The sequence below is a fragment of the Vulpes vulpes genome, chromosome 7 (assembly GCF_048418805.1).
Source record: "Vulpes vulpes isolate BD-2025 chromosome 7, VulVul3, whole genome shotgun sequence".
NCBI lineage: Eukaryota > Metazoa > Chordata > Mammalia > Carnivora > Canidae > Vulpes > Vulpes vulpes.
Window position 1 is genome coordinate 32,781,154 of NC_132786.1, and position 26,716 is coordinate 32,807,869.

At 35.4% G+C, this 26,716-nt stretch overlaps 1 protein-coding gene across 1 annotated transcript in view; it reads right to left on the reverse strand.

Annotated features, from left to right (window-relative positions):
* Positions 1 to 26,716, reverse strand: part of KCNU1 (potassium calcium-activated channel subfamily U member 1) — a 141,506-nt gene that overhangs the window by 80,840 nt on the left and 33,950 nt on the right. Inside the window, 8 exon segments of the mRNA XM_072762693.1 lie at positions 5,716 to 5,813; positions 5,939 to 6,028; positions 10,027 to 10,095; positions 10,451 to 10,563; positions 14,628 to 14,780; positions 17,745 to 17,814; positions 18,940 to 19,022; positions 20,510 to 20,615. Of these exon segments, the coding sequence (XP_072618794.1) occupies positions 5,716 to 5,813; positions 5,939 to 6,028; positions 10,027 to 10,095; positions 10,451 to 10,563; positions 14,628 to 14,780; positions 17,745 to 17,814; positions 18,940 to 19,022; positions 20,510 to 20,615 (782 nt within the window).

A 26,716-nucleotide genomic window follows, 5' to 3' on the forward strand; every position in this document is an offset into this window, starting at 1 on the left:
CTATTATACATTGTATGTTAACATTAAATCCCAGGCCAACTACCAAGAAAATACCTAAAAAATATATATGACAATAAATGGCAACAGAATTAAAATGGTACACTAAGAAATATCTAACACAAAAGAAGTCTGTAATAAATGACTTAAGAAACAAAAAAGTTATGACATATATAAGAAACAGTAAAACAGCAGTTGTAAATACTAAGTTATCAGTTAATGCATTAAATGTGAATGAATTGAACTCTGCAATAAAAAAGCAAGGATTGGCAGATTGGAGAAAAAACATGATCCAACTGTATCATGCACACAAAACACATACTTTCAATTCAAAAACACTAATAGATTGAAAGAAAAAGGATGAAAAAGATATTTCATGTAAATGGTAACCAAAAGAGGGCTGGGGTTATGCTAATTCCATGCAAAATAGAATTTAAGACAAATATATTACTAAAGACAAAGACATTTTAGAATGATAAAATGGTTAATCTAAGATATAACAGATCATAGGCACATAACAGTATAAACCCAAAGCCTATGAGTCATAAAGCTAACATATTTAAATGGGGAAATAGATAATTCAACAATAATAGCCGGAACTTTAGTACCCCACTTCCAATAACAGATAGAACAACTACCCATTGTTCTATCAGCAAAACTCAGCCAGGAAATATAAGACTTAAAAAAAAGACCCTATAAACCAACTAGACCTAACAAGCATCTATAGAACATTCCAGTCAATGACAGAAGAATAGTCTTCTCAACTATGCATTGAATATTTTCTAGGATAGAACATATAATTGTCCATAAAATAAATATGGATAAACTTAAAGGAATTTATATCATACAAAGTATGCTCTTCAACTACAACAAAATGAAATGAAAAATCAGTAACAAAGGAATTAAGGAAATTCATAAATATGTGGAAATAAAAAGAACACATGTCTAAATAACCAATGGGTCCTCCTCTTAAAAATCAGAAGTGAAATTATAAAATACTTTTAGATGAATGTGAAAATTAAAACACTACTCATCAAATACATGGCATATCCCTAAAGAGTGCTTAGAAAATCTTTTTGATTTTACACTTCTATTTATTAAAAAACTTATAAAATCACATGAGCTAATGTAATATTTCATGTTAAGATATTGAGAAGAGAAAATTAACCCATGTCAAGCTTAAAGAAGGAAATACTAAAAATTAGAGTATACATAATTTAAAGATTGAACAATAGTAGATAAAAATAAATTAAAATTGGTTCTTTGAAAAACCCAGCAAAATTGACAAGCATTTTTGGCAATATTGGCCACAAAAATGAAGAAATATTCATATTACTAAAATCATAAATGAATGGGTGGATATTACTACTGATGTGACATAGATGAAAAGGATTATAAGGAATATTTATGTATACAATACTTTATATGTCAACAAATTTGATAACAGAGATTAGATGAACAAATTTCTAGAAAGAGAAAACCATCAAAACTGTTTCAAGAAGAAACAGAAAACCTGAATAGGTCTATAAGTAAAGAGATTTAATTATATATATATAATTTTTTTTAATTAGGCCTATGGCTTTACTGGTAAAAATTTATCAAGTGTTTAAAGAAGAATTAACAATAACCCTTCACAAATTCCTCCAAAATCCAAAGAAAAGAAATTCTTCTCAATTGATCCTTTGGGGCCAAATTTACCATGATGGGGAAAGCAAAGACATCACCCCCCAAAAAAGAAACTACTATCCAACATCTCTATTGAAAATAGATGTAAAATTCCTCAACAAAATGCTAGCAAACCAATTCCAGCAGATATAAAAAGGATTTTACACTACAACCAAATAGGATGTTGGCTTAATATCTGAAAATCAATTAATGTAATATTAATAAAATAAAGGACAAAAACCACATGTTTAAAAAAAAAGAAAAAAAAACATTTGACAAAGATCAAAACCATTCATTATAAAACTAGAAAAAATAACTCAAGAATTTAGGAATAGAAGAGAATATCCTCAACCAGATAATGAGCATCTATGAAAAACTCACAGTTAACCTCATACTTAATGCTTTCTCCTTAAGGTCAGGAACAAAGCTCTTACCACTTCTATTCAATATTGTACTGGAGGTTATTCCAGGGTAATTTTGCAAGAAAGTGAAATAAAAAGCTATAAATAAAGAATTAGAGCTAATAAAACAAGTTCAGTAAGGTTGCAGAATACAAGATAAATACACAAAAATCAACTTTATTTCTATACCCTAACCATGAATCATCTGCAAACAGAATCAAGAAAACAATTTAAGAGGCTCTTGAACGGGTCAATCAGGTAAGCATCCAACTCTTGGTTTCAGCTCTGGTCATGATCTCAGGGTTGTGAGACTGAGCCGCATGTAGGGCTCTGTGCTCAGTGTGGAGTCTGCTTGAAATTCTCTTCCTCTCCCTCTCCCTCTTCCTCTACATTCACTCACAGTCTTGCTCTCACTCTCTGATTTAAAGGATTAAATAAAATCTTTAAAAAAAAATTCATTAACAATAGTACTAAAAAGAACAAAGCACATAGGAATCAACTGAACAAAAGTAGTGTAGAACCAATTATCTGAAAATTATAAAACACTGTTGAAGGAAATTAGAGATATAAATAATATAAAAACATTGCATGTTCAAGGGTTGGAAAACTTACTATCTTCATGGCAATACTTCCAAAATTGACCCACAGATTCAACACAATGCCAATCAAAATCCCAGGTGGCTTCTTTGTAGAAATTGACCTGTTTATCCTAAAATTCATAAGGAAATGAGGGACTAATCAAAAAAATCTTGAAAAAGATAACAAACTTTGAGAACTCATATTTCCCATTTTCAAAACTTAATACAAAACTGCAGCAGTCAAGTCAATGTGGTACTGACACAATGCTACACATACAGATCAAAGAAATAAAACTGAGCCTCACAAATGTACCCACACTTTTGCAATCTATGGTTTTTTGATAAGGATACCACAGTTAAACAGGGGACAATTTTTTTTTAAAATGCTGCTGGGACAACTGAATAGCCACAAGGAAAAGAATGAAATTGGATCCTTTCCTTGCACCAAACATAAAAATCAACTCAAAATAGTTCACTGACCCACAAGTAACAGCTGAACACATTAAATTCCTAGAAGACAATATTGGAGTAAATCTTTATGACCTCAGGTTAGCTATTCCACATACATACCATAAGCAACAAAAGATAAAATACAACACTGGACTTCATCAAAATTTAAATTTTTGTACCTCAAATTATATGAAGAAAAGAAGGAGACAAACTCCAAAATGGGAGAAAATATTGGCAGAACTTACATCTGATAAAAGAAATGTATATATTCTAAGTACATAGAATATATAAAGACCATATACAACTCAATATCAGAAAGATAATAACCCAGTTTAAAAAAATGGGTAAAGGAAAAAAAATTAAACAAACAAACAAACAAATAAATAAAAATGGGTAAAGGATCTGAAAAGACATTTCAAAGACATACAAATGGCCAATAAGATCCTCATAAAAATATGCTCAACTTCATTAGCCATCAGGGCAATTCAAGTTAAAACCACAATAAGATCCCAGTATACCCATTAGGATGGCTTTTTTTTTTTTTTTAAAGGATGTGGAGACATTGGAACTCCTGTGCATTGCTGGTGGAAATGTGAAATAATGTAACCACTGTGGAAAATTGTATAGTAGTTCCTCAAAAAATTAAACAAAGAATTAATATCTGATCCAGCAATCCTACTTATGAGCATATACACAGAAAATTGCAAGCAGGAACTCAGATATCTGAGTGCCAATATTCATAGCAACATTATCCACAATATCAACAAGGTGAAAACAATTCAAGTGTCCATCAATAGATGAAGGAATAAACAAAATGAAGTATATCCATAGAACAAATAATGTTCAGCCATAAAAAGAAATGAGTAACTGATACATGCTACACCATGGCTAAGTGAAGGGTGCCAGACACAAGAGATCACATGCTGTCTGATTCTTATTTCTTGAAATGGCCCATACAGGCCAATCTATATACCGAGACCGAGTAGGAGTAGCCAGGAGTGTGGACAGAAGAGAATGGGGAAGAACTGCTACTGAGTATGTAGTTCCTTTCTGAGTTATGGAAATGTTCTAAAATTGTAGTGATGGTTGCACAAATCTGTTCACACACTATGACCCACTGAATTGTACACTTTAAATGTATTTATTTCATGGTATTTAAATTATATCTTAATAAAGCTATTGAGATATAAAAATGTTAGAGCCAGGATCCCTCAAAAAGGACCCAGTCGGCTTCCCCGACACCCAATATACACAATTTGTGTTTCAGGTTGGTGAAGGGTGGCTGGAGAAGGAAAATAGTATAGCTCTGCAGTGTGCAAGGGGAAAAAATGAGAGATATGTTTCCACTTTCATATGGATTTTCACTGGTGGAGTGTGCTTAGAAGACTGGTAACACTGCAAGATGACTACAGAGGAGACGAGGCAGTAAGTGGGCTTAAGCAGAGAGAAGGCCCACCTCGTGACACACATATATACACTCCAGGAGACTGGAAAATCCCAAACAGCCGAGGGGCCAAAATAATATATGGAATGAATTGACCAGGAATACTAGAAAAGGGGCTTTGCAGAAGTTTCTCTCTCTCCCTCTCCCTGTGCCCCTCTCCCCCATCTGTTCTCTCTCTCACAAACAAAACAAAACAAAAACCAATTATGATGTTAAGCACACTCCTGCATTTAAATAGAATACTGGAGAGAAGGAAAGGATAAGAACCTTAGAGATGAGAATAGTCCTAGTAGGAAATTCAAATTTCAAATTACGTTTAAAATGGTGAAACACTGGGATTTTACCCATAGAATCTTAAAAAACCTGGAAAAGACTGTTTTAAATCTTCCCTTTAAAAAGGAAGAAGTTATTATGGATGCTTGAGATTAATTTCTCTTCTGCAGCTATTAAGTAGGAAAGGTTGTTGGTAAGCGATTGAGTTCAATTAGAGATGAGGAAAAAATTACATATCCTCATCACTGTGTCAGAATGAGTAAATTTTTAACCCCATGCAATCCATTCAGGAAACAGAGTACTCACAGAATAGGTATTGTTCCCAACACTGGGAAAAATGATAATCATGTGACACAATAGAGGTGTTAACTAACACTATAATGGCAATGATACTGCAATATAAATATATCAAATCAATACTTTGCACACCTTAAATTTACACAATGTTGTTTGTCAAATAAACGTAACTCAATAAAAAAATTTTTTTTTTTTTTTTTAAAGAGTAGTCATGAGGTGGCCTGGTAGCCAAGCCAGTAGTCAGATACAGGCTGAACTTTGGGACTGAAAATGGGAAAACCACTGTGATGGAGTGAAAAGCAATCGGCTGAAAGTCAGCTGGTCTGGAATTGAGTTGGGAGGTGCCTCCAATTGGGTCTTTAACTTTGAACGTTACTGAATCTCCTTCGGATACCCATTTTTCTGGCCTGTGAAGGAGTCTAACTAGACATCTAACAAGATTTCTTCCAGCTCCGAAAGATTGATTCTCAGGCCTTGTATTCCCAGTGGGAAAATCTCTGCCACTTCTTGGCCAAATTCAAATGGGTATTTTCTTTTAAGAGACAGAACTTCCCGCCTTTCTCATCCCCAGAAGCTGGGCTGAGGGCAACCAGATATAAAGTGCAGTTACCTGGGAACTGTTCATGGATCTTGGTTTTGCAGCTACATTTTCCAATCAGCTCAGGAATAAAGATATCACTGTGACAGGAGGCACAGTAAAGGGAGGCTCTAGACAAAGAAAGCAAATCAAGAATGACTTATGTGAGGCTTAACACTTACGGAAACTCAGTCTGCCTTCCATTAACTTGCATTTGCTTTAGGACTTTCTCCCCACAAAGTAATTAAAAAATTACCTTACGACTTCCTTTGTAGATTCAGCAATAAAGAATCCTAATGTGTTCTTACGTAGCCTTACTTGTGCAGATGGATTTAGTAGCAGACCACTGGAAACAGAAAATAAAAATACAGTAATTTTCCCCTTTAATTTCTGTGGCAATGTTTGGTGTTTCATTCTGTCATTACCAATGGATTCCCTAAATCCATTAATCCAGTTAATAAGACCATCCCCTTTTACTGCCAAACACAATAGAAAAACTGCATTTGACTATATTTCTTTGATTGCTGCTAAATATCCAGAAGGGAGCCAGGTCACAACATGATTGCTGAGTTGCACACAATTGATGTAAGAGTGAGCTCCTTCCTGGACTGTGTCTTCAATCTGAAATGGTTACACCAAATCAGATGCAATGAAGCCTAGCTAATTTAGGCTATCCAATGTTGTGGCCACAGCCACATGGTTGCAAGTCTTATAGCCCTAGTAATAGTGTTTAACCAAGGCTACTTGCCTCGTAAAATTAAATTATGTCTAGTTACCCAGCTGGATTCAAAAGTTCCTTTTATTTGCCTATGCAATTTTTGAACTTGCATATTTCTTTTGACTTCATTTTTTTTTCTATCCCGATTGCCAGATTTTTAAGATCAGGAGCCACTTGAATTGTTACTACTGCTACATGAACACTTTGATTCTCTCTTTTCTTATGGTTTACATATTTGAAAATGACATCTTACAAATTTCACCCATGGTATTCATATTCCTTGGTGCAGTACTACATTATGACTATTTGAATTCCTCACATATCCCCCTATGTTTATTGGGATATTCCATCCTTATTTCTTTTAATTCAGACTTCCAACACAATGAGGTCTTATAACCTTAAAACTCCCATCACTTCATTTGCACATGGTAAGAGTACTTTTTTCCTCCCTTAAAACACTCCTTTTACATTAATATTGGAAAGAAGTCAAGTCTTAATTCTGGAAAAGCTTATTTTGTTGTTAGTGTACTCCAACATAACTTTTGAGTGTAAGAGGCTTACAAAAATAAAAGGGTTGCACCACAAAAGCTCCGCCAGACTATACCAAGAGTAGAAAGATGCTGGATAGCTGTGTTGAGGCTATGTTGAGATAGTTTATTACCTGAGACATTGAACAGAATTTTCCAAATATTTACTGACTGATATTAATGAGCAGAATAAATACTTTTAACTTTGAAAAGAAAAGAACATGAAATTATGCCTCCACCCCAATATCATCAACTGATGTTCACTAGCTAGCAAGCATAAACTTAGTTGTATCTTCATATCTCTTCTTTTTAAGGGAGCCTCCTCTGAACTCATATTAAATATTTAGTTATGAAGATACTATCACAATATCTGTGTTTGCATTTGAAATAAGAGGTGAACTCTTTTTGAAGATTTTTCCAAACTGGCTTAATATCCTCTACATGGATCATGTCCAGTTGCTCTCTTAGAGAATGTTCACTACTGGAACAAGCTTATAACATTATCTGACTGGGGTCAGATCCAGATTTACTCTTAGCAGATGACAAATTAGTCCCTAAAACAAATCCTTATGACTGTCAAAGGCTTTTCCAGGTTGTGGTGTTTTTTGTTTTTTGTTTTTTTAAGATTGATTGATTGATTTATGAGAGAGATGCAAACATGCAAGCAGGGGAAGGGGCAGAGGGAGAGGGAAAGAAGGAGAGAATCTCAGGCAGACTCCCCACTGAGCATGGAGCCTGATGCAGGGCTCCATTTCACAAGCCTGAGGTCATGACCTAAGCTGAAATCAAGAGTCAGATCCTTAACCAACTGAGCCACCCAGACACCCTAGGATTTTTCAAGTTGTCAAGTATATTCAAGTGTATGAATTAGAAGAGAAAATAAAAGGTGAGAAAAGATAGGTTTCCTCTCCAGTTTTTCCATACTCAAGTCTAAACTCTAGCTCAATTGAGATGCCCTATTTTCCTTCCACTTATGGCTGTGGTGGATTTAGTACAGCATAGTGATCAGAATCACTGCCACCAAAAAAAAAAAAAAAAAAAAAAGAATCACTGCCACCAGAGCCATGCTGAATTCAGATTCTGGCTCTGCCATTTGGAGTTGATGTGAGTTTAGGAAAATTATAACTTTTCTGGGGCTCATCTTCCTGCCCTATAAAATGGGACTAAGAATGGTACCCATTGTTGTAAAGATTCAAGAGTTTATATAAGTATCTGTAGCACTGTTGGTCATGAACTAGCAATAGTGTAAAAGACTGCTATTATCCAAATGAGGATTTAATCCCATTGATTTACCTTACTCTTTGGTGAGAAACCAAAGTTAAATCTAAGTTGGAGCAGATTCCTCTTTCATTAGGGGTACATTATGTGCTAAGTAATAAACAACACCAGGACATCTTGAACATATGTGGAAATTAGCTGCCTAATAAATGTTTGTGTTTCTGGTCTGTGATGTCCCACAGTCATTCTAATAAAGTTTAAAGAAATCTAGGATGCTAAAATTTGGTTCAGTAGTTTACAAATACCAGTGAAAAATTTGACTATATCATGGGAACTTTAAAAAAATCTGTGGACCCACCCTTGAAGATTTTGATTTTATAAAGTTCAGAGTGGGATTTTGGAATCTATATGCCTTTAAAACTTTGCAAATAATTCCAACTCATAGCCCATGTTGCTGAAGGCCAAGTTCTAGGCCACTCTAAAACCTCAACTGCCTAGCAAATGGGTTCTAAGACTGGAGTCTTTTTACCATGACCTATTTTTTTAAGATTTTATTTATTTATTCATGAGAGGCAGAGACACAGGCAGAGGTAGAAGCAGGCTCCATGCAAGGAGCCTGACGCGGGACTTGATCCCAGGACTCCAGGATCATGCCCTGGGCCCAAGGCAGGTGCCAAACCATTGAACCACCCAGGGATCCCCTCCATGACTTATTTTTGGCAGAGAGGACATCTGTGCACAAGTTTAGATTTTGAGATTTTCTTGAGCATGGCAGGATTGTTAAATAGAATTTAGTCAGCCTGACAATATTATTTGTTATTCTCTCCATAGTAGTATTCTCTCCTTTGTACAGTATTCCACTGACTTCTTTTGACCGAAACATTTTGCAACATCTCTACTTAGGTTTTTCTTCTTTCCAGCTTTTCATAGAAAATTGTCCCTTTGTAGTACATCTGACATCATTCAAGCTTCTTGAATTTTGACTATTTCACTATAATTTTAAAGCTCCTGATAATGTAAGTTTTATAGCTGGAAAGGGTCTCAGGTATTAAGGCAAACTCCTCATTTTATAGAGAATGGGCACTTCTCCAGCACCACAGGACTAGCTAGTCATAATCAGGATCAGAAGTTGGTCTGTTGATTACAATTTAACTCAACTTAGTTTTCCACTAAAAAACATACATAAGCCAATATCCAATGTCTTTCTTATCCCCCATCCCATTTAGACACTCAGTTTTTCTTATTTTTTCAGCATATTTATCTCTATGTATAACATTGTAGCTGATCTGCTGTTTTTCCTGGATTTTCTTTTTTATTAGACAATAAATTATCTTACTCCTCATATTATCTATCCATTATGGGTTCTTAAGAAATTCCAATGGTCTAATAATATTATTTCTTTCTTTTATCTGCCCTAACAATGGCAGACTTTGTCCAGTAACCAAAATTTCCATTTTGCCATATTTTGTAGCTTAGTTTCTAAGGCTACATTTGTGGGAGCATGTTTTGGTCATAAATAATTCTCCTAATGCTATTTTATGGTTAAGACTTACAAGATTTGATAATAAATTAAAAGGAATAGATCTGAGAAGGAGACAATTTCTTCTCTCCTCAGCTCATGAAACAGAATTTGGGGAGGGCCATAAGAACAAAGGTAAAGAACAATGGCTACCCCACTAGCATAACCATTCTAACCTCAATCACTAGATTCTAACCCCAATGATTAGAGACAGTACTAAGTGTACCACAGCAGACTGGGTGCCCAATAAATTGGCTCTCAACAAATGGCAAAAGCTTAGTTATGGCTGTGTTTTTGGAAAAGTCTTAATCATAAAGAATCTCCTTTTAAAAAAGTGAAGAGATTCAAAGTCTTATTGGTACCTTTGACCATGAAACGTGGATTTGTGTTCAATGGCTATCAGCATGAGTCCCATCTTCACAAAGCAGAGCCTAGGAAGGAAGACAAGTAATTGTGAGGAAAGAGGATAGCCGGGTGCTAATTCATAAGAATATGACCAACACTTTGTGCTCCATCCATGCCTAGGAAAACACTAGCACCTCAGCAGAGGAAGAGTCTCCCAAATGTAAGGGAAATCATTCTCAAGTAAGTCATAGCCATGTCGAGGGTACAAATAGGGAACTGTCCTACACAGATTGCAAACTTCTAAACTGCAGAGATTCACACTTGCTTATTCTTACATCTTCAGGGTTTATCATGGAGCATGGCCTATAGTGGGCCCCCAGTGAACATTGTTGAAAGAATGCCATTGCATGAAGAATGAGGAAAGCATTTATCTTAACTTACCGGGAAACTTCAGGAAAACTCATTCCAGTGAAGTCATCAGAGAGACGTTGAGTCAGGATTTTGTTCTTTAGGCCATTAAGGAAATATTTTTGCCATGGCTGTTTAGGAAAAACCTGGAATACACAATCATGCCACATGCAGCATACTGACATGGGATATAGGATGTTATAATTCAAATTGTATATCCTGCTAAGCAGCAAACCAGCACCCGTTGCACTTAGGTCACAGAAAAGAGATTTGTCCTAGTGGTTAACTGAAGACATGTCCAAGGAAGAACTAAAACTCTTACATCTCAACTATTTATACTAGAGAGCTCAGAATGAAATGAAAGCATCATAACTTGGTTTCTTCATACATGGCATTCAATGGCATTCAAGACTCCTTGCTGGAAACTGGAATTCTTTTAATAATTTCAGCACAGTAGACTGGTTTTTAAGTCAGTAACAGTAAGATGAGAAGGATAACATGGAATCGAAGTTGTCTCTTCACAGAAATGGCTGTTCAAGATTGTTTTCTAAAAATATTAGTTTTCTACTGACTAGCCACATACCACAAAGAAAAAAGTTCGTGGCTTCTGTCCTGTATTGGAACTCTTCATAGCTTTAAATGAACTTAAAGAGCCATCCTGATCAATGGAACTGAGAATATAAAACCAAGGATAGCAGTGGGTTTGCAGAGAAAAAAGCAATGGGAAGGGAGAAGGATATTTCTCAAAAATGCTAATACAGTTTGCAGGGTGTGTGGCTGTTGGGTAACTCGTCTCTGATATTTGTATAAGAATTTTATTATGCTCCATACATCCTCATCATCCTCTCCCATCTACTGCCTAAGAATCCCTACCACACTGCTCTGACAGGGCAGGACAGGTCCCTTTTAAAGCCCAGAGTCTCAGGTGAATGTCTCTAATTTCTATAATCTCTGAAACACTGTGGCTATGAAGAGTTAAGACCAGTTCAGAAATACTCCTCATGGCCATCCTGTGGTTTAGGAAAAACAACACACACACACATACACACACACATATAAAGAAAACAAATCCTGTTTTACAAATAAGGACTGCTTGTATCAGGCAATCCAAGGACTCCCCCTCTAATCCCCTTTCCAAGATTTAGTGAATCTCCTGCCTTCTCTCAATCTCTTAAATTTCTCTTTTGAGGAGTGCTCACTTCACTGGGAGTCCCTATTTAAGTTCCATTAACTGAAAAAAAAATGGCTTAATGTTTCTTACATAAATGTTTCAGTGAAAAAAATGATAGAGATGGAGAAGATTTCCTGTGCTTACTTTTTAAAGATCAGAAAAGGAAAGATAAGATGGATTTTGGATTTAGATAGTAGTCAGGGAGCTCAAGTATTTTAGTTGGAATAGATCTAATCTAAGTTTAAGTCTAAGGCAATGCTGTGTGATTTGAAGCAACTGGAAATGCTCTTTGGACTATAATTTCTCACCCTGAAATTAATATAGGTAAAACATATATCATTGATCTAAGTTCTTGGAATCTGAGTACTGGGAAGTTTTACAGATATTAATGTAATACTTAGAAAAATCAGGTTACGAGATTAATAACTTATTTTATTGATACAGAAATTGACAGGGAAATTAAATGTCTAATCCAAGAAAAATGGGATATATGACACTATGGAGTCCTGGCTGTTAAACCCAAGTTAATAGTTTATTAGAGAATTTAAAATACCAGAGCAGAGTGTAGCATTAAAAACCATCTTATCCTAAATGCCCAGTTTAAGACTTCTGAAAGTATATTTTAGACTTAATTTCAAAAGAAAAATTACCATGACCACAAATCTCTCAATTCCTATATACCAAAAAGCTCTCATATGATGAATATTTACAGATGATCATCTTCAGTGAGGAGGTTACAACTTTAGATTACACAGAGAAAACAACAATATGATATAGGGTTAGTTTTATATCTCTTCCTGTATTTCCATAAAATAGATGAAATCTTCAGAGAGGGCACTTATTCCATTTACCTTCCCAGCCATGGAGATTAAAATCAGAGTCATTACTACACATGTTATCTTGTTACTATGTAGACTATGTCTACTATGATACTACTAATGTCTTTCACACTCCTTAATGTTCTCAAGTATTTACAGTCTCCCCAGACCAGCAGCCTGGACACCTTTGGGAGCTTTTTCAGAAATGAAGCCCCATTCAGACTTTTGGAATCAGAATCTGCATTTTTTTTTAAAGACTTTATTTATTTATTCATGAGAGACCAGAGAGAAAGAGAGAGACAGAGACAGAGACAAAGACAGAGGGAGAAGCAGGCTCCATGCAGGGAGCCTGTCGTGGGACTCGATCCCGGGTCTCTGGGATCTGGACCTGGGCTGAAGGCGGAGCTAAACCGTTGAGCCACCCAGGCTGCCCAAGAAGCTGCATTTTAACCAGCTCCCCGGGGGATATGCACGCATATTAAAGTTTTGGAAGTACCCTCTCAAACATCCTTGTCCTTGAGAGTTGTGAAAAAGGATGGATTCAAAACCTGCTGAGTGGCTACAGTTTACAAATTCCAATGTCTTGGTTGGAGACTCTGTGGAGAGCCCAAGCGAATCACTATGGCATGTGTACATAACAATCATGCAGAGCAGTTATCTTGCACTAAGTGTACAGTACAAGCAGACAATTTCCTCACAAGTGATTTTCTAGGCTGTACATAGTGAGCAGGAAGAGAAGGCAAAGGCAGGTTCATTATAGCAGCATCAGGGCTCATTTCCTACTGCCTGATGGTCATTTCTATTTATCTATATATGACATTTCCTCACATTCATAGAAAGAATTACAGAATTCCATCTGTTCTCAAGTTAGCATTTTGCTGGCCAGAGCAACTTTCATGTTTTGTTTTGTTTTGTTTTGTTTTGTTTGTTTTTTGGTTTGGTGGATTTTGTTTTGTTTTGTTTCTTTAAAATAGTACCAGGATGAAACCAAAAAAGATGTAAACAGGGCAGCCCGGGTGGCTCAGTGGTTTAGCACCTGCCTTCAGTCCAGGGTGTGATCCTGGAGACCCGGGATCGAGTCCCACATGGGGCTCCCTGCATGGAGCCTGCTTCTCCCCCTGCCTGTGTCTCTGCCTCTCTCTCTCTCTCTCTCTCTCTCTCTCTCTCTCTCTGTGTGTGTGTGTGTGTGTGTGTGTGTGTGTGTCTTGCATGAATAAATAAACAAGATCTTTAAAAGAAAAAAAGATGTAAACATTTTTTGGATTTATTAACAAAGGAAATAAAATGCAAAGAAAGGCCAAGAGGGAAATTGAGTAAAAAGGCAGGCATATGGAGAGGAAAGGTCACTCTCTGTAGAGCCTTTGGACAATGGGATACCGGGTCCACCTGAGGGGTAGAAACTTCCCAGGAACATTTCATGGGGGTAGCATTTCAAAAGTCATACTTTGTGCTATAGCAGTCATCCCAATACTCCCCTAAGCCACGTATTTTGTCTCAAAGGTAACAAAAGACCTGATGTGGGAGATTGTGAGTAGATACCCAACAGCCACAGGCATCAAACCTAGTGGTAAGACATGAAGTCAGACAATTCTCCTCCTGCTTAACTTACTATATGATCAAGCTAGTTAGCTTCACTGACTCATTACTGGAATTCTACTTTGAAATGTCAAGGGGAAACAAAATGCATTTAAAATGAATGACATAGTAGGTACTCAATGTATGGTGACTATTGTTATTACTTATGGAACGTTCCCAAAATAATCTGAAAAATTAGATTTCAACTGTTATTTGCATCATCATTTGTTCAACGAATATGTTTATTATTATCCATTTTATGCATTTAACTTATATTTAAATATATGATTTTGCCACTAACAATATAACATTCATTTTTATTTATATTTTTGCTCCACTTATTCAAAGTACTCCTACATTTATATTCATCACATTGCAGACTGCAGGTAGGAAGCAAAGACGTGATTTCTATTTTGCAGATAAATATTCTTAGACAAGAATAAGATCAATAACTTCTTCAAGGTCAGTGCAGTACCTGGGACTTTGATCTAGACTTCTCAATCCTTTTCGTAGTTCAAGTGGAAGTCAAATCTCATTTCTTGGGACATTCTTGCCTTCCTCAATTTTTTTTTTTCTATTTCTGATCCTGACATGTGAGGATATGGGGGGAAAAAAACCAAGATTCAACAGCAATTTATAAGATTACCTTTTTGTTTTGCTCAACAAATAGAGATGTTAGAAAGGTACACAAGCCTGGTACCAGACAGCCTTGGGCGATGAATCCAAGCTTCAACTCGGCAAAGCAGATGATGTTGTCACCAGCAGTCCAGCTCCAGCTGGGGATCTTTGGCAGAAAAACCTGTTTTGGGGTAGAACAAATACAGTTCAAGGAAGTTGTTTTCTGAATGGACATCTTTCCTGCATTTATTTTAAAGCAGTTCCCTGAAAGCATTTATTGTGCCCATGTCAGTGGAAGTGATGAGAATAAATTTAGCCTTTAGAAATTGTTAGTGATCCACTTTTTAAAACAAAAATAGTGAGAGTTTTAAAATTGGGTCAGATGACATAGACCTCTGACTCTAACCTGAATGTACAATATTTGTTTTTGTCCTTGTTTTTACTGAAATATAATTGACATATGACACTGTATTAGCTTCTGGTATACAAGCGAATAATTCAGTGTTAGTATATGTTTGAAATGACCACTGCAATAATTCTAGTTACCATCCATCATCCCAATGTTTACAATTATTTTTTTCTTGTGGTAAGAACTCTTAAGATCTACCCTCTTAGCAACTCTTAAATATATAATAAAGTATCATCAACTATGGTCATGATGTTGTACATTATATTCCCATGACATATTTATTTTATAAACAGAAGTTTGTTCTTTTTGATCCCCTTTACTCTTCCACCTACTCCATCCCCATCACCCTCCACCTCTGGCAAACACTGATCTGTACTATCTAGGAGTATTTTTTGTTGTTGTTGTTGTTGTTTAATTTTTAAGGTACCATATATGAGTGAAATCATATGGTATTTGTCTTTTTCTGACTTATTACATTTAGCATAATTCCCTCAAAGCCCATCAACACTGTAGCAAATGCAGAATTTCCTTCTTTAATATGGCTGAGCAAAATTTCATTATATTTACATATCTTGTTATATATTTCTTTAAATATAAGTGGAGAATTTAGTCCATCTATATTTAAAGTGGAGAATTTAGTCCATCTATATTTAAAGTAATTATTGATAGCTATGTACCTATTGTCATATGTTAATTTTTCTGGCTATTTTGTAAATCCTTCCTTTCTTCTCTTAATCTCTTCCTTTGTGATTTGGTGATTTTCTATAGATCTTAGAGTCCTTTTTCTTTGTTGTGTATCTACTATAGGTTTTCCCTTTGTGGCTACTCTGAGGCTTATATAATTCATTTTAATAACAACCTATACTTAAGCTTGATCACGTTCTAAAACTATGTTTTTACTCCTCCTCCCACATTTTGTGTTTGATATATCACAGCATACAGCTTTTGGTCTTGTGTAGCCCTTACTAAGGATCACAGCTATAGTTATTTTTACTACTTTTGTCTTTTAACCTTCATACTAGCTTCATGAGTGATTAATCCACCTTTACATGATTCGATTATTCTGAATTTTACAGCACATTTTCCTTTGACATTGAGATGTATATTTTTGTATCTTTTCCTGTTAGTAATTAATGCCCTCTCCTTTCAGTTTTAAGACGTTTCTCTAACATTTCTTATAAAGTAGTCCTAGTCATGATGAACTCCTGTAGATTTTGCTTGTATGGAAAACTTTCTTCTTTAATTTTGAATGACAACACTGCTAGGTAGAACATCCAGGGTTGGCAGTCTTTTTTATTTCTTTAAGTACTTTGAAAAGATTAGGTCACTCCCTTCTGGTCTGTGAAGATTTTTGCTAAAAAATCTGCTGGTAGTCTTATATTGGCTACCCCTGCCTTTCTTTTCCGTTTTTAAGATTTTACTTATTTGACAGAGAGGGAGAGAGCAAAATCAGGGGGAACAGCAGGCAGAGGAAGAGGGAGAAGCAGACTCCCCACTGAGCAGAGAGCCTGCTCGGTGGTCAATCTCAGGACCCTGGGATCATAACCTGAGCCAAAGGCAAACAACCAACTGTAGCCCAGGTGCCCTACAGTAGTTGCATCTAGTCTGCTGTTAAAACTCCTCTATTGCATTTTTTGGTTCAGTTATTAAATTCCTCAGCTCTGTGACTTCTATTTAGTACTTTCTTATATATCCCATCCTTTTGTTGAAGTTCTCACTTTCTTCATCCATTCTTTATGACTGTTTTGAACTTTCTGTTAGGTAAATAATTCATTTCTGTTTCACTGAGGTCTTTTTCTGAGGTCTTATCTTATTCTTTCATTTAGAAAATATTCCTCTGTTTTGTCATTTCCCCTGAAATTCTGTATTAGATAAAATAGCCACCTTTCCCTGTTTTGAAGAAATGGCCTTGTGTAGAAGTTGAGCCTTATCATTCAACCCTGCCATAGCTTCTCATTGTCTCTCAAACCTTTGTGACTGTTTAATTAGCCTAATTAATTTTTAGGGGCTTCCAATAGTTGAGATAATGCCCAGAGCTGTCAGTGTCCCAAAGAAAAGGATCTCAGCACCTAGATTCAGGTGGATTGGAAGTTAGACTCTCAGGCAACAACTGTTGAAGTATGAAACTATATTTCTTTATGAATTTACATGTTTTTAATATTTTATTTATTTATTCATGAAAGACTCACACACACAGAGGCAGAGACACAGGCAGAGGGAGAAGCAGGCTCCACTCAAAAGGCCTGACGTGGGACTCAATCCCGGGTCTCCAGGATCACACCCTGGGCTGAAGGTGGTGCTAAACCACTGAGCCACCTGTGCTGCCCATGAATTATATTTTTAAGTGATCTTTAAAAAAAAAAAAAGATTTAATTATTTAGAGAGAGAGCAAGCACAAGAGTGGGAAGAGGGGTAAGGAGAGAGGGAGAGAACCTTCAAGCAGACTCCCTGCTGAGAGCAGAGTCTGATGTGGGGCTTGATTCCAGGACCCTGAACTCATGACCTGAGTCAAAACCAAGGGTCGGATGCTTGAATGACTGAGCCACCCAGATGCCCCATTGTGATTAACAATCTTAATAAGACTCCAAATTTCATCCATAATTGGAAACAACTTTTTGAGTGCAGATCTATAGGTCTATTAATTATAGAAATTAATAAGTTATCTTACTTAGATAGAGTAAGTCATTTAACTCCATAGACTGAAAGAGGAAGAAAATAAATAGGCCGGAATTATACCTTGTTATGGGATTGAAGTATCTGTATGATGACTCTGGTACTAGGGTAATAGTTCTTGATAGAGAGAACCCTACATGAATAACAAATATGCTCATCAGTGATGTGCCATATCCAATAGCTTTGCAATAAAATTAAATTCAGAATTAAATTGATGTGTGGGTAAGTATAATAAAACAACACATAAAATTCACTGCTATGTTGTTTTCTAAAAATGTTCTGTTTAATAGCATACACAGGAAACAGTGCTATTGTTTTAGTGATTTAATAAATGAAATCTATGATATAGTCAGCTCTTGGTACTAGGAGACTCTAGTCTTCTGAAACCAGTTCTTGAGGAGGAAATAAACTGTTTCATGTATTTAAGCCTTCAAACTCAAACACATTAATTACAGGAAAAACAGATTGAATTTCTGTCTATAACTTGAAGTAGCTCATGGACTGTCTTGTTGAACTTTCTCATTATACATATTAAGAAACTAAGGTCTGGTTCATATATATTGTATTATTAACAGCATATGTTCTCAATAGCTTATTGCTATTTGTAGAATCACCTTCAGTTACTTATGTTTATTTTGTTTTGGGGACCAAGAATTCATCTGGGTTAGGCACAATTCCATTGCCATCGCAATGATAGTTTGAAGCAATTAATACAAGAAGATCCCACTCACAGATAGCTCATAGTTAAAGATGGTCAACACCAATTCTAGCCATCTTGATGACATTTGCCAATAATCACAAGCAAGTTATACCAAATGATATACAATATTTCACCAGAACTACTGGAGGAAAACCCAATAAGTCAAGTCTACTAACAGAGCTCACCAATTACAAATGGCATCTTTATTTTTGGTGGGTTAAAGATGTTATTTATGATGGTGTTACCTGAACAATTAGTTATCAGTTATTTGTATGCTTGCTTTTTTTTCAACTTAGTTATTATCCATATGAAACTTTAGGCAAGTGGGGGTGGAGAAACACAAAGATACTCAGAATACTATTCTATTTTTACTTCCTTATTCATACATCTCCACAGCCTTTGGGAGAAAAAAAAAGGCATAAACCTGGACTATAATGAACCTAGGCCTATAAGAGATGACATCTTTTCCTATTTAGTCCAATACACTAGGCTTTATTTTAAAAGAGGAAAAAATAAAATCCGCATTGAAGAATATAAAACAAAGTGTCAGCTTCTTACCTCATAATGTTTGAAGTGTCTTCAGCATGCAAATCACTGCACAAAGGGTTAGCTATAATCAGGCATGCTTCTGCAGATTCCACCTATTCTTCAAGATTAAACAGCAACCATCTTGTTAATTACAGGGGAAATACTCTACTGTTCCCCCTTTGGGTTTTCCGATGGTTGTTTTTTTTATAAATTTATTTTTTATTGGTGTTCAATTTGCCAACATATAGAATACACCCAGTGCTCATCCCATCAAGCCCCTCCTCAGTGCCAGTCACCCAGTCACCCCCACCCCCCCGCCCACCTCCCCTTCCACTATCCCTAGTTCATTTCCCAGAGTTAGGAGTCTCTCATGTTCTGTCACCCTCTCTGATATTTCCCACTCATTTTTTCTCCTTTTCTCTTTATTTCCTTTCACTATTTTTTATATTCCCCAAATGAATGAGACCATATAATGTTTGTCCTCCAATTGACTTATTTCACTCAGCATAATACCCTCCAGTTCCATCCACATCGAAGCAAATGGTGGGTATTTGTCGTTTCTAATGGTTGAGTAATATTCCATTGTATAAATGGATAAAGAAGATGTGGTTTATTCCTATGGTTTTGTCATAAAATTTCCCCTAAGAAAGAGAACACTCTTGAGAAAGAGTTGTATAAAGGATGTCTTTACATCAGGATGAGTCCTATAGATGCTGTAAGGGTTGGAAGTGCTCTGACAAAGATGCAAGACTGCCTTAAAATGGGTAAAGTGGATGCTTATGTTTTTCCTGTTGTCCAAAACCAAGTTTTTAAGCAACTACCTGTATATTTATTTGCCTTTCGGGACAGCAAAGAATAGAGGAACTGGAAGTATGTTTGGTCCAAAGTAAGCAGCCATTCAATATCTCTGAATTCTGAATCTTAAGGGTCTAGCAAATTATTGAAGTGGCTCTTGTAATACTGAGTTGTGGGAAAAAGAAAGATTATTCTGAGTCTATCACTTTCTATTTCAATTCTCTATGTTGACTATAGATTTCTGATCTTAAAAACTGTAGCCTTTGTTTATATGAGTCTATGAAACCTAAAACATGGGAGGAAACTGGCTTTGATCTTAATTGAAAGCTGTCTAGATGGTTGGACTTTGCTCATTATTTTTCATTCCAATCTTAATGGGATTTCTGCTATTTTCCTTCATGTTTCTCCTATCAGAAGGCACATCAGTGTGTTTAGAAAAAGTTGGGAAATCTGTCATCTGGTAATGATCCTACTTGGTTGGGAAGATTAAACACACTTTTGCTATCCATAACTTTTCAGATTTCTTAGACTTATAAAATAAAACTGCACTAGACAGAATTTAGTGAAGTAAATAAATGTAAGCATAGGCAAACAGTGAGTTCTGCTTGATATCTGTCAAGGAGGAATTAGAAACCAATTACTACATTTCCTTTATGATCAGTTTTTAAAATTGAGGAAGTCTTATTTTCTTCCAATTTAAGCATCTGGAGTAATACTTTTAAAAGAGCAATATACCTTATCATCTTAATTGTTGCATCTTAGGGAAACTAAAAGAAGAAGAAGAAGAAAAAATACTAGTTCTTACCGCAACTCGTCTCAGATCATCCCACTTAAGTGCAGATCCAGAAATAAAAGTTGTATAGGCCATGTTGCACTTAAATACAGTTTCTAATTCCAAAGAAGGAGGGACCCTGGGCAAAGAATATAGTACCAAAGATGTAAAAAGATGCCTGAATTTGGTTTAGAGATTGTTATATCTTTAACAGAACTCCTAATCTCCTCTAGGAAAACATCCATCCTCCTTTACTAGTCCATACTGGTCTTATTTCAGGCATGGGCTTGAAGCTCAAGCCTAGTCAATCACAGTGATAAGAAAAAATACAAATCAGGTTGATGCCCAAAAATTAAAAAAAATAAAAGGAATTACTAAGGATGAAGTTCAGTATAAAATAAAAACATTTTGATTATTCAAAAAGATATGGCTTTTTAAAACAACGATGAATTTAATGAAATAGCTTCTAAATATATAAAGAAAAAAATTAACAAAACTAGAGAGATTTAAATTGATGACTGACTTGTCATTGTCATGAGAGATTTCAACACATCTCTTAATTACTGATTAAGCAGGAAAAAACCATCAAGCTTGATGTTCCTAAGTCCTTTTTTCCCTTCATTAAGGTATAACTGACAAATAAAATTGTGAGATACATAAAATGTATCATGTGATAATTTGGTATGTGTATATATTGTGAAAGGCTTCTTCCCATTAACTTAATTTTCACATCCATTACTTTACATAGTTTTGTCTTTTTCAGGGTAAGAACATTTAAGTTCTACTCACTTAGTAAATTTTAATTACACAATATAATGTTTTAAGTTTTAATCACCATGTTATACATTAGATCCTCAGAAATTATTCATCTTAAGACTGGAAGTTTGTACCTTTTTACCAGCCCCTGTCTTGTCCTCTCCCCACATCCCAGCCTAAGGCAACCGGTTATCTTTCCACTTTCTGCTCAATGAGTTTTGTTTTTTTTTTTTTTTTTGTCTGGCTTATTTCAGCATAATGCCCTCCAGATTCATCCATGTTGTTGTAAATAACAGGATTTCCTTTTTAAGGCTGAAAAGTACTCTACTATGTATGTATGTATATATGTTTGTATGTGTATGTATGCATGTATATGGAAGTATATCTATACACAGTATGCATATACACACATGTGTTATATATATGTATTTATATATATATTCATTCATCAATAGACACTTAAGTTAGGTTGTTTCTATACCTTGGCTATTGTGAATACTTTTAATTTTTTTTGAGAAAACAAATATTTATCAAATTACTTGACAAATAAGGAAAGGCTCAACATACTACAAAAATTAATTGTTATGATCTCTAATCACAATATATTTTAAGTTAGAGGTTGATTACAAAAGAATAGACTGTTAAAAGTCACATGGGTTAGGAGGCAATTATAACAAATGTTATAAAATTCTTAGAAATAAATCATGTTGCAAACACTAAACATCTAAGCTTTTGGATACAACAAATGCAATGCTTTAAAGGAAATTTATAAACCCAAAGAAATAAGAAGAAAATAAAAATAGGAGTGCAAAGAATGAAACAAAGAAGATCAACAAAACCAAAAACTATATCTTTGGGAAAAAAACAACCAATAAAAAACTAATACAATAGGCAAAGCTGTAGTAAAATCAATGGGGAGAGAGAGAATACAAAATTTCAGGGAATCGAATTCTATATATTGAATGAAGAAGATAAAATACCTACAGAAAAGTCAAGATAAAAATAAGAGTGAGAGAATACAGCAGATAACCAAATGCAACAGCTTTGAAGATTCAGACAAAACAAATTACTGAAAATATATCTTATCAGAACTCACTCTAGAGGAGACAAAGCCCATATAGTCCTAGTACCATTAAAGAAATTGAAGCCATAATTTAAAATCTTTTAAAACAAACTAAAAGCAGAACACACACATACACCAAACAAAAATTTAAATCCACCAGTTCTAAATGGTATTACAGTATCTTCTACCATACTTTCAAACATCAAATTATTCCATTTTCATACGGTGTCTTTTGAAGATATTAAAAAGAGGGAATAGTCTCCAGCTAATACTACAAAGCCAAAATACCCATAACTTTAAAACTATCAATGTAATTTACCACATTAACAAATTAAAAGTGTGTGTGTGTCTCCAGCTAATACTACAAAGCCAAAATACCCATAACTTTAAAACTATCAATGTAATTTACCACATTAACAAATTAAAAGTGTGTGTGTGTCTCCAGCTAATACTACAAAGCCAAAATACCCATAACTTTAAAACTATCAATGTAATTTACCACATTAACAAATTAAAAGTGTGTGTGTGTGTATATATATATATATATATATATATAGAGAGAGAGAGAGAGAGAGAGAGAGAGAGAGAGACTTCAGATGCAAAGAAAATGTTGATAAAAATATCTTTACCCAATTAAGAAACACAGTTCATAGTGTATGAGGAATAGAATATCCTTAAGACCACAAAGAATATCTTTAAAATAAAAAGGATGTCCATAATAACAAAATATTAGAAGAGTTTTCTTTGTGAGAAAGAAAAGATATAATTGCCATTTTTTTGCTAATGTTATATTTGATATCTCATCAAGTATAATAATAAACTAAAATAAATTGTACACAGGATTGGAAAAGAGAAATAACTGTCTTTATTTCAAAATACTATTTACATAGAAACCCCTAACACCACTATAAAAAATGATTTAAATAATGGAAATCGAATAATATGGATAGATAGAAGTTTAATATACAAAAGTCAATTTTGTGTTTTATACCAAAAGCAAACAACTAGAAAAAGTAATTAATAAGACAGAATTTCCAATAACATCTGAAAATACCAAGTACCTAGAAATATAAACAAATATAAAATATCACATTATTATTGTTTTATGTTGTATATTCTCTAAGCCTAGTTATCTGGCTCTTCTGGAAGTTTTGAGAGCTATATAATTACTATTTATACATTTTTTCTGCTTAATTTAGTCATAAATAATTTTGTTGCACACCACTAGGTATCCTGACTTACAGGAATATAAATTAATATTTTACCCTTATGACAATTTATATCATATCTTTGATTTTTTTTCTCAAATAACAGGTAACCAAAGAAATAAAAGTAACAATTTCTCATTTTTGCTTAAAATTTTGCAAGATTTTTGTGGCCTGAAATAGCAAATTGTTATTTCTTGAAATTCCTTGGCTTCATTTGCTCAGTTGGGTTTCTTTTTGGATCCATGCAATTTTGTTGGAGTCACTCATATGTCTGCATTTACCCGGAAGAGCTGGCACATGGATGGACCTCCCGTCCATCAGAGTAGGTGAACTTCTATAATGGTTTAGGGCTCCAACAGACTGGAGGCTGAAGCTGCCAGGCCTCTTAAAGGCTGGGCCTATAACCAGTATATATATCACTTGTGTATATTTTAATAAGTCAAATTTTAAAATTATTAATATTATTAATATTTTAATAAGTCAAAATGCTGGTCCAGTTTCAACAGAAGGGTGAACAGACTCTACTTTTGTTGGAGGAGTAGAATATGTTAACAATTGGGAGGAATATTGGCAGACATCTTCTAAAACACTCTTCGACAAGAATTCACATCCCTCCCCTGGACAAAATATCCTCATTTTGTCTCCCCAAAGTTTTATTTCTTTAAAGCATCAGCTTAAAGTTCTGGGTCTTGTCATCTACATCGGGTCTAGAATGGGGCTCCTCAGGGACAGCTCCTCCTCATCTGATGACTATGACCTAGGTAGACAAGTCATCATCAACTCAATGCCCAGCATACCATGATGAGCAAAGATAGGAAAACTAGAGCAGACACTCCAAACCAAAAGATGTGAGGGGTTACCAGATGGCATGTAGGAATGGTCCACCAAAACTGTGAAATTATCTGTGCACATATTATCATTACCCCCTGATTCAGATGTTTTTGATTAGGGGCCAATTATGCTCTCATGAGTCGATCCATTGTTTTTCTCAGTTCTTGTCTTTGCCCTCTGACCCTATGATCCCCTTTTGTTTCCCTAAAAAATGGCCCATGTTTGTCCCTGAGTGACTCTCTCAGCCTAATTTCTGCCATGTGCTGAGTTGGGAGCCCAGATGCATTTGTTTCCATTGTGAAGTCTCTTTGTCCCATTTACTCCAAGCTGGCAATTAATTTAGCAGTAAAATCTTCTTTAAAGCTTTGATGACTTTCTATAAATATTATTCAGGTACATGCCCCCAAACTCATACCCTTTGGATTCCTTTGGAGACAGATCTCTATTTTGAGACTGTGAGAACTCTGGGGAGAATGTCCTTCAGCTTCATAGAAGCCCTTTTTATACCCAAGAAGAGCATCTATAGGTCACCTCCTTAACTTTCCCTGGGGTCTTAACAAAGGATCTTACAGCTGCACCCTTGATTGGATACTGTCCATTTACATTAAGGTAATATCTTATAGCACCTTGAATTTGATATTTTTACCCCCTGAGGTCATTTACCTCTGACATTCTTTGGCCAGCTGGAGAGACTGTTCTGAAACTTCTATATTTCGTTTAGGTTCTGCTTGAAAACTAAAAACTTTCTTTTTTACCTCTATTTTCCTACAATATCTCATCATACATGATTATACTGAAGCAAAATGACACTTATCATTCTTCCAGGAAATTTTCTCAGCCACCTTCACTATCATGTTATTTTTTGGTGACATTGTTACCAAAATTGTGCTCTTCTTCTTGCACCCAATAGCAATTGTCCCCACTGTTTTTCTACCTTCTGCCTACCACCTGTTCCAAGGAGAAAGCCACATTTTGACTTTTGTTATGATGGCAGCCCACTTCCAGGACCACATTTATATCAATTATCTCTTTCCACAAAACAAGCCACTCTGGAACTTACTGATCTAAAACAAAAACAATCTACTATTGTCTCTCTTATGTGATCGGAGCAGCCGACAGCTGTATGAGCCTTCTCCCCAACAAGTTACTCTGACTCATCACAGGATGGCAAAGGGCTTCAAGACAGTGAAAGTTGAGACTGTCAACCCTCTTAAAAAGGCTAGGCCTGAAACCAACAAAGGGTCATCTCTGTGGCATCCAATTTATCAACTCAGTCAGAGGCTAGCCCAGATTCAAAGAGAAGAGGAAGAGACACCATCTTTTATTGAGAGGAGCAGTATGAATATACAGTAAGAGAAGGAAATGTTAATAGCTTTGTTAAAGAAGGACACCTAGGTGGCTCAGCGGTTGAGCGTCTGCCTTTGGGCTGACTGCATGAAGCCTGCTTCTCCCTCTGCCTGCGTCTCTTCCTCTCTCCATATGTCTTTTATGAATAAATAAATAAATAAATAAATAAATAAATAAATAAACAAATAAATATTTTAAAAATAGCTATGTTAAAGAAAGATCTACCACAATTGCAGATTGTGAGGAAATATAATGGAGTAGTGAGAAAGAAGGATTAGAAGACTCTAATTTAGGGGTATCTCGGTGGTTTAGTGGTTGAGCATCTACCTTTGGCTTGGGTCGTGATCCCAGGGTCCTAGGATTGAGTCCCACATTGGGGTCCCTGCAAGGAGCCTGCTTCTCCCTCTGCCTATGTCTCTGTCTCTCTCTGTGTCTTTCATGTATAAATAAAATAAAATCTTTTAAAATATTAAAAAAAAAGAAGACACTAATTTAGATTGCTTGAATTAGGGGTAGGGAGTACTCTCTGAGTGCTGAAGAATAAGAATAAACTGGTCATATAACAGTAGGAAAAGAGCTTCTGAGAAAAAAAGCACAAATCATTAAAGTAGCCTTTCCAGAAACTGAGAAGAGACAAAATATTAACTTTGAATGGGGTTGTGATAGTGGAGTTGAAGGGGTAGAAATAGAATTAGTATTTATTAAGGAGACAAAATTGGGGATCCCTGGGTGGCGCAGCGGTTTGGCGCCTGCCTTTGGCCCAGGGCGCGATCCTGGAGCCCCGGGATCGAATCCCACATCAGGCTCCCGGTGCATGGAGCCTGCTTCTTCCTCCGCCTGTGTCTCTGCCTCTCTCTCTCTCTGTGACTATCATAAATAAATAAAAAAATAAAAAAAAAAAAAGGAGACAAAATTGATGATCTTGATGAAAGTGGACACAGGGTTTGAGGAAGAGAGTTAGCAAAAACAATGCTTCAGTCTCTGTTTTAAGGGACTGCACTAATAATGTTCTATTTGCTGAGATAGAAAGTGCCA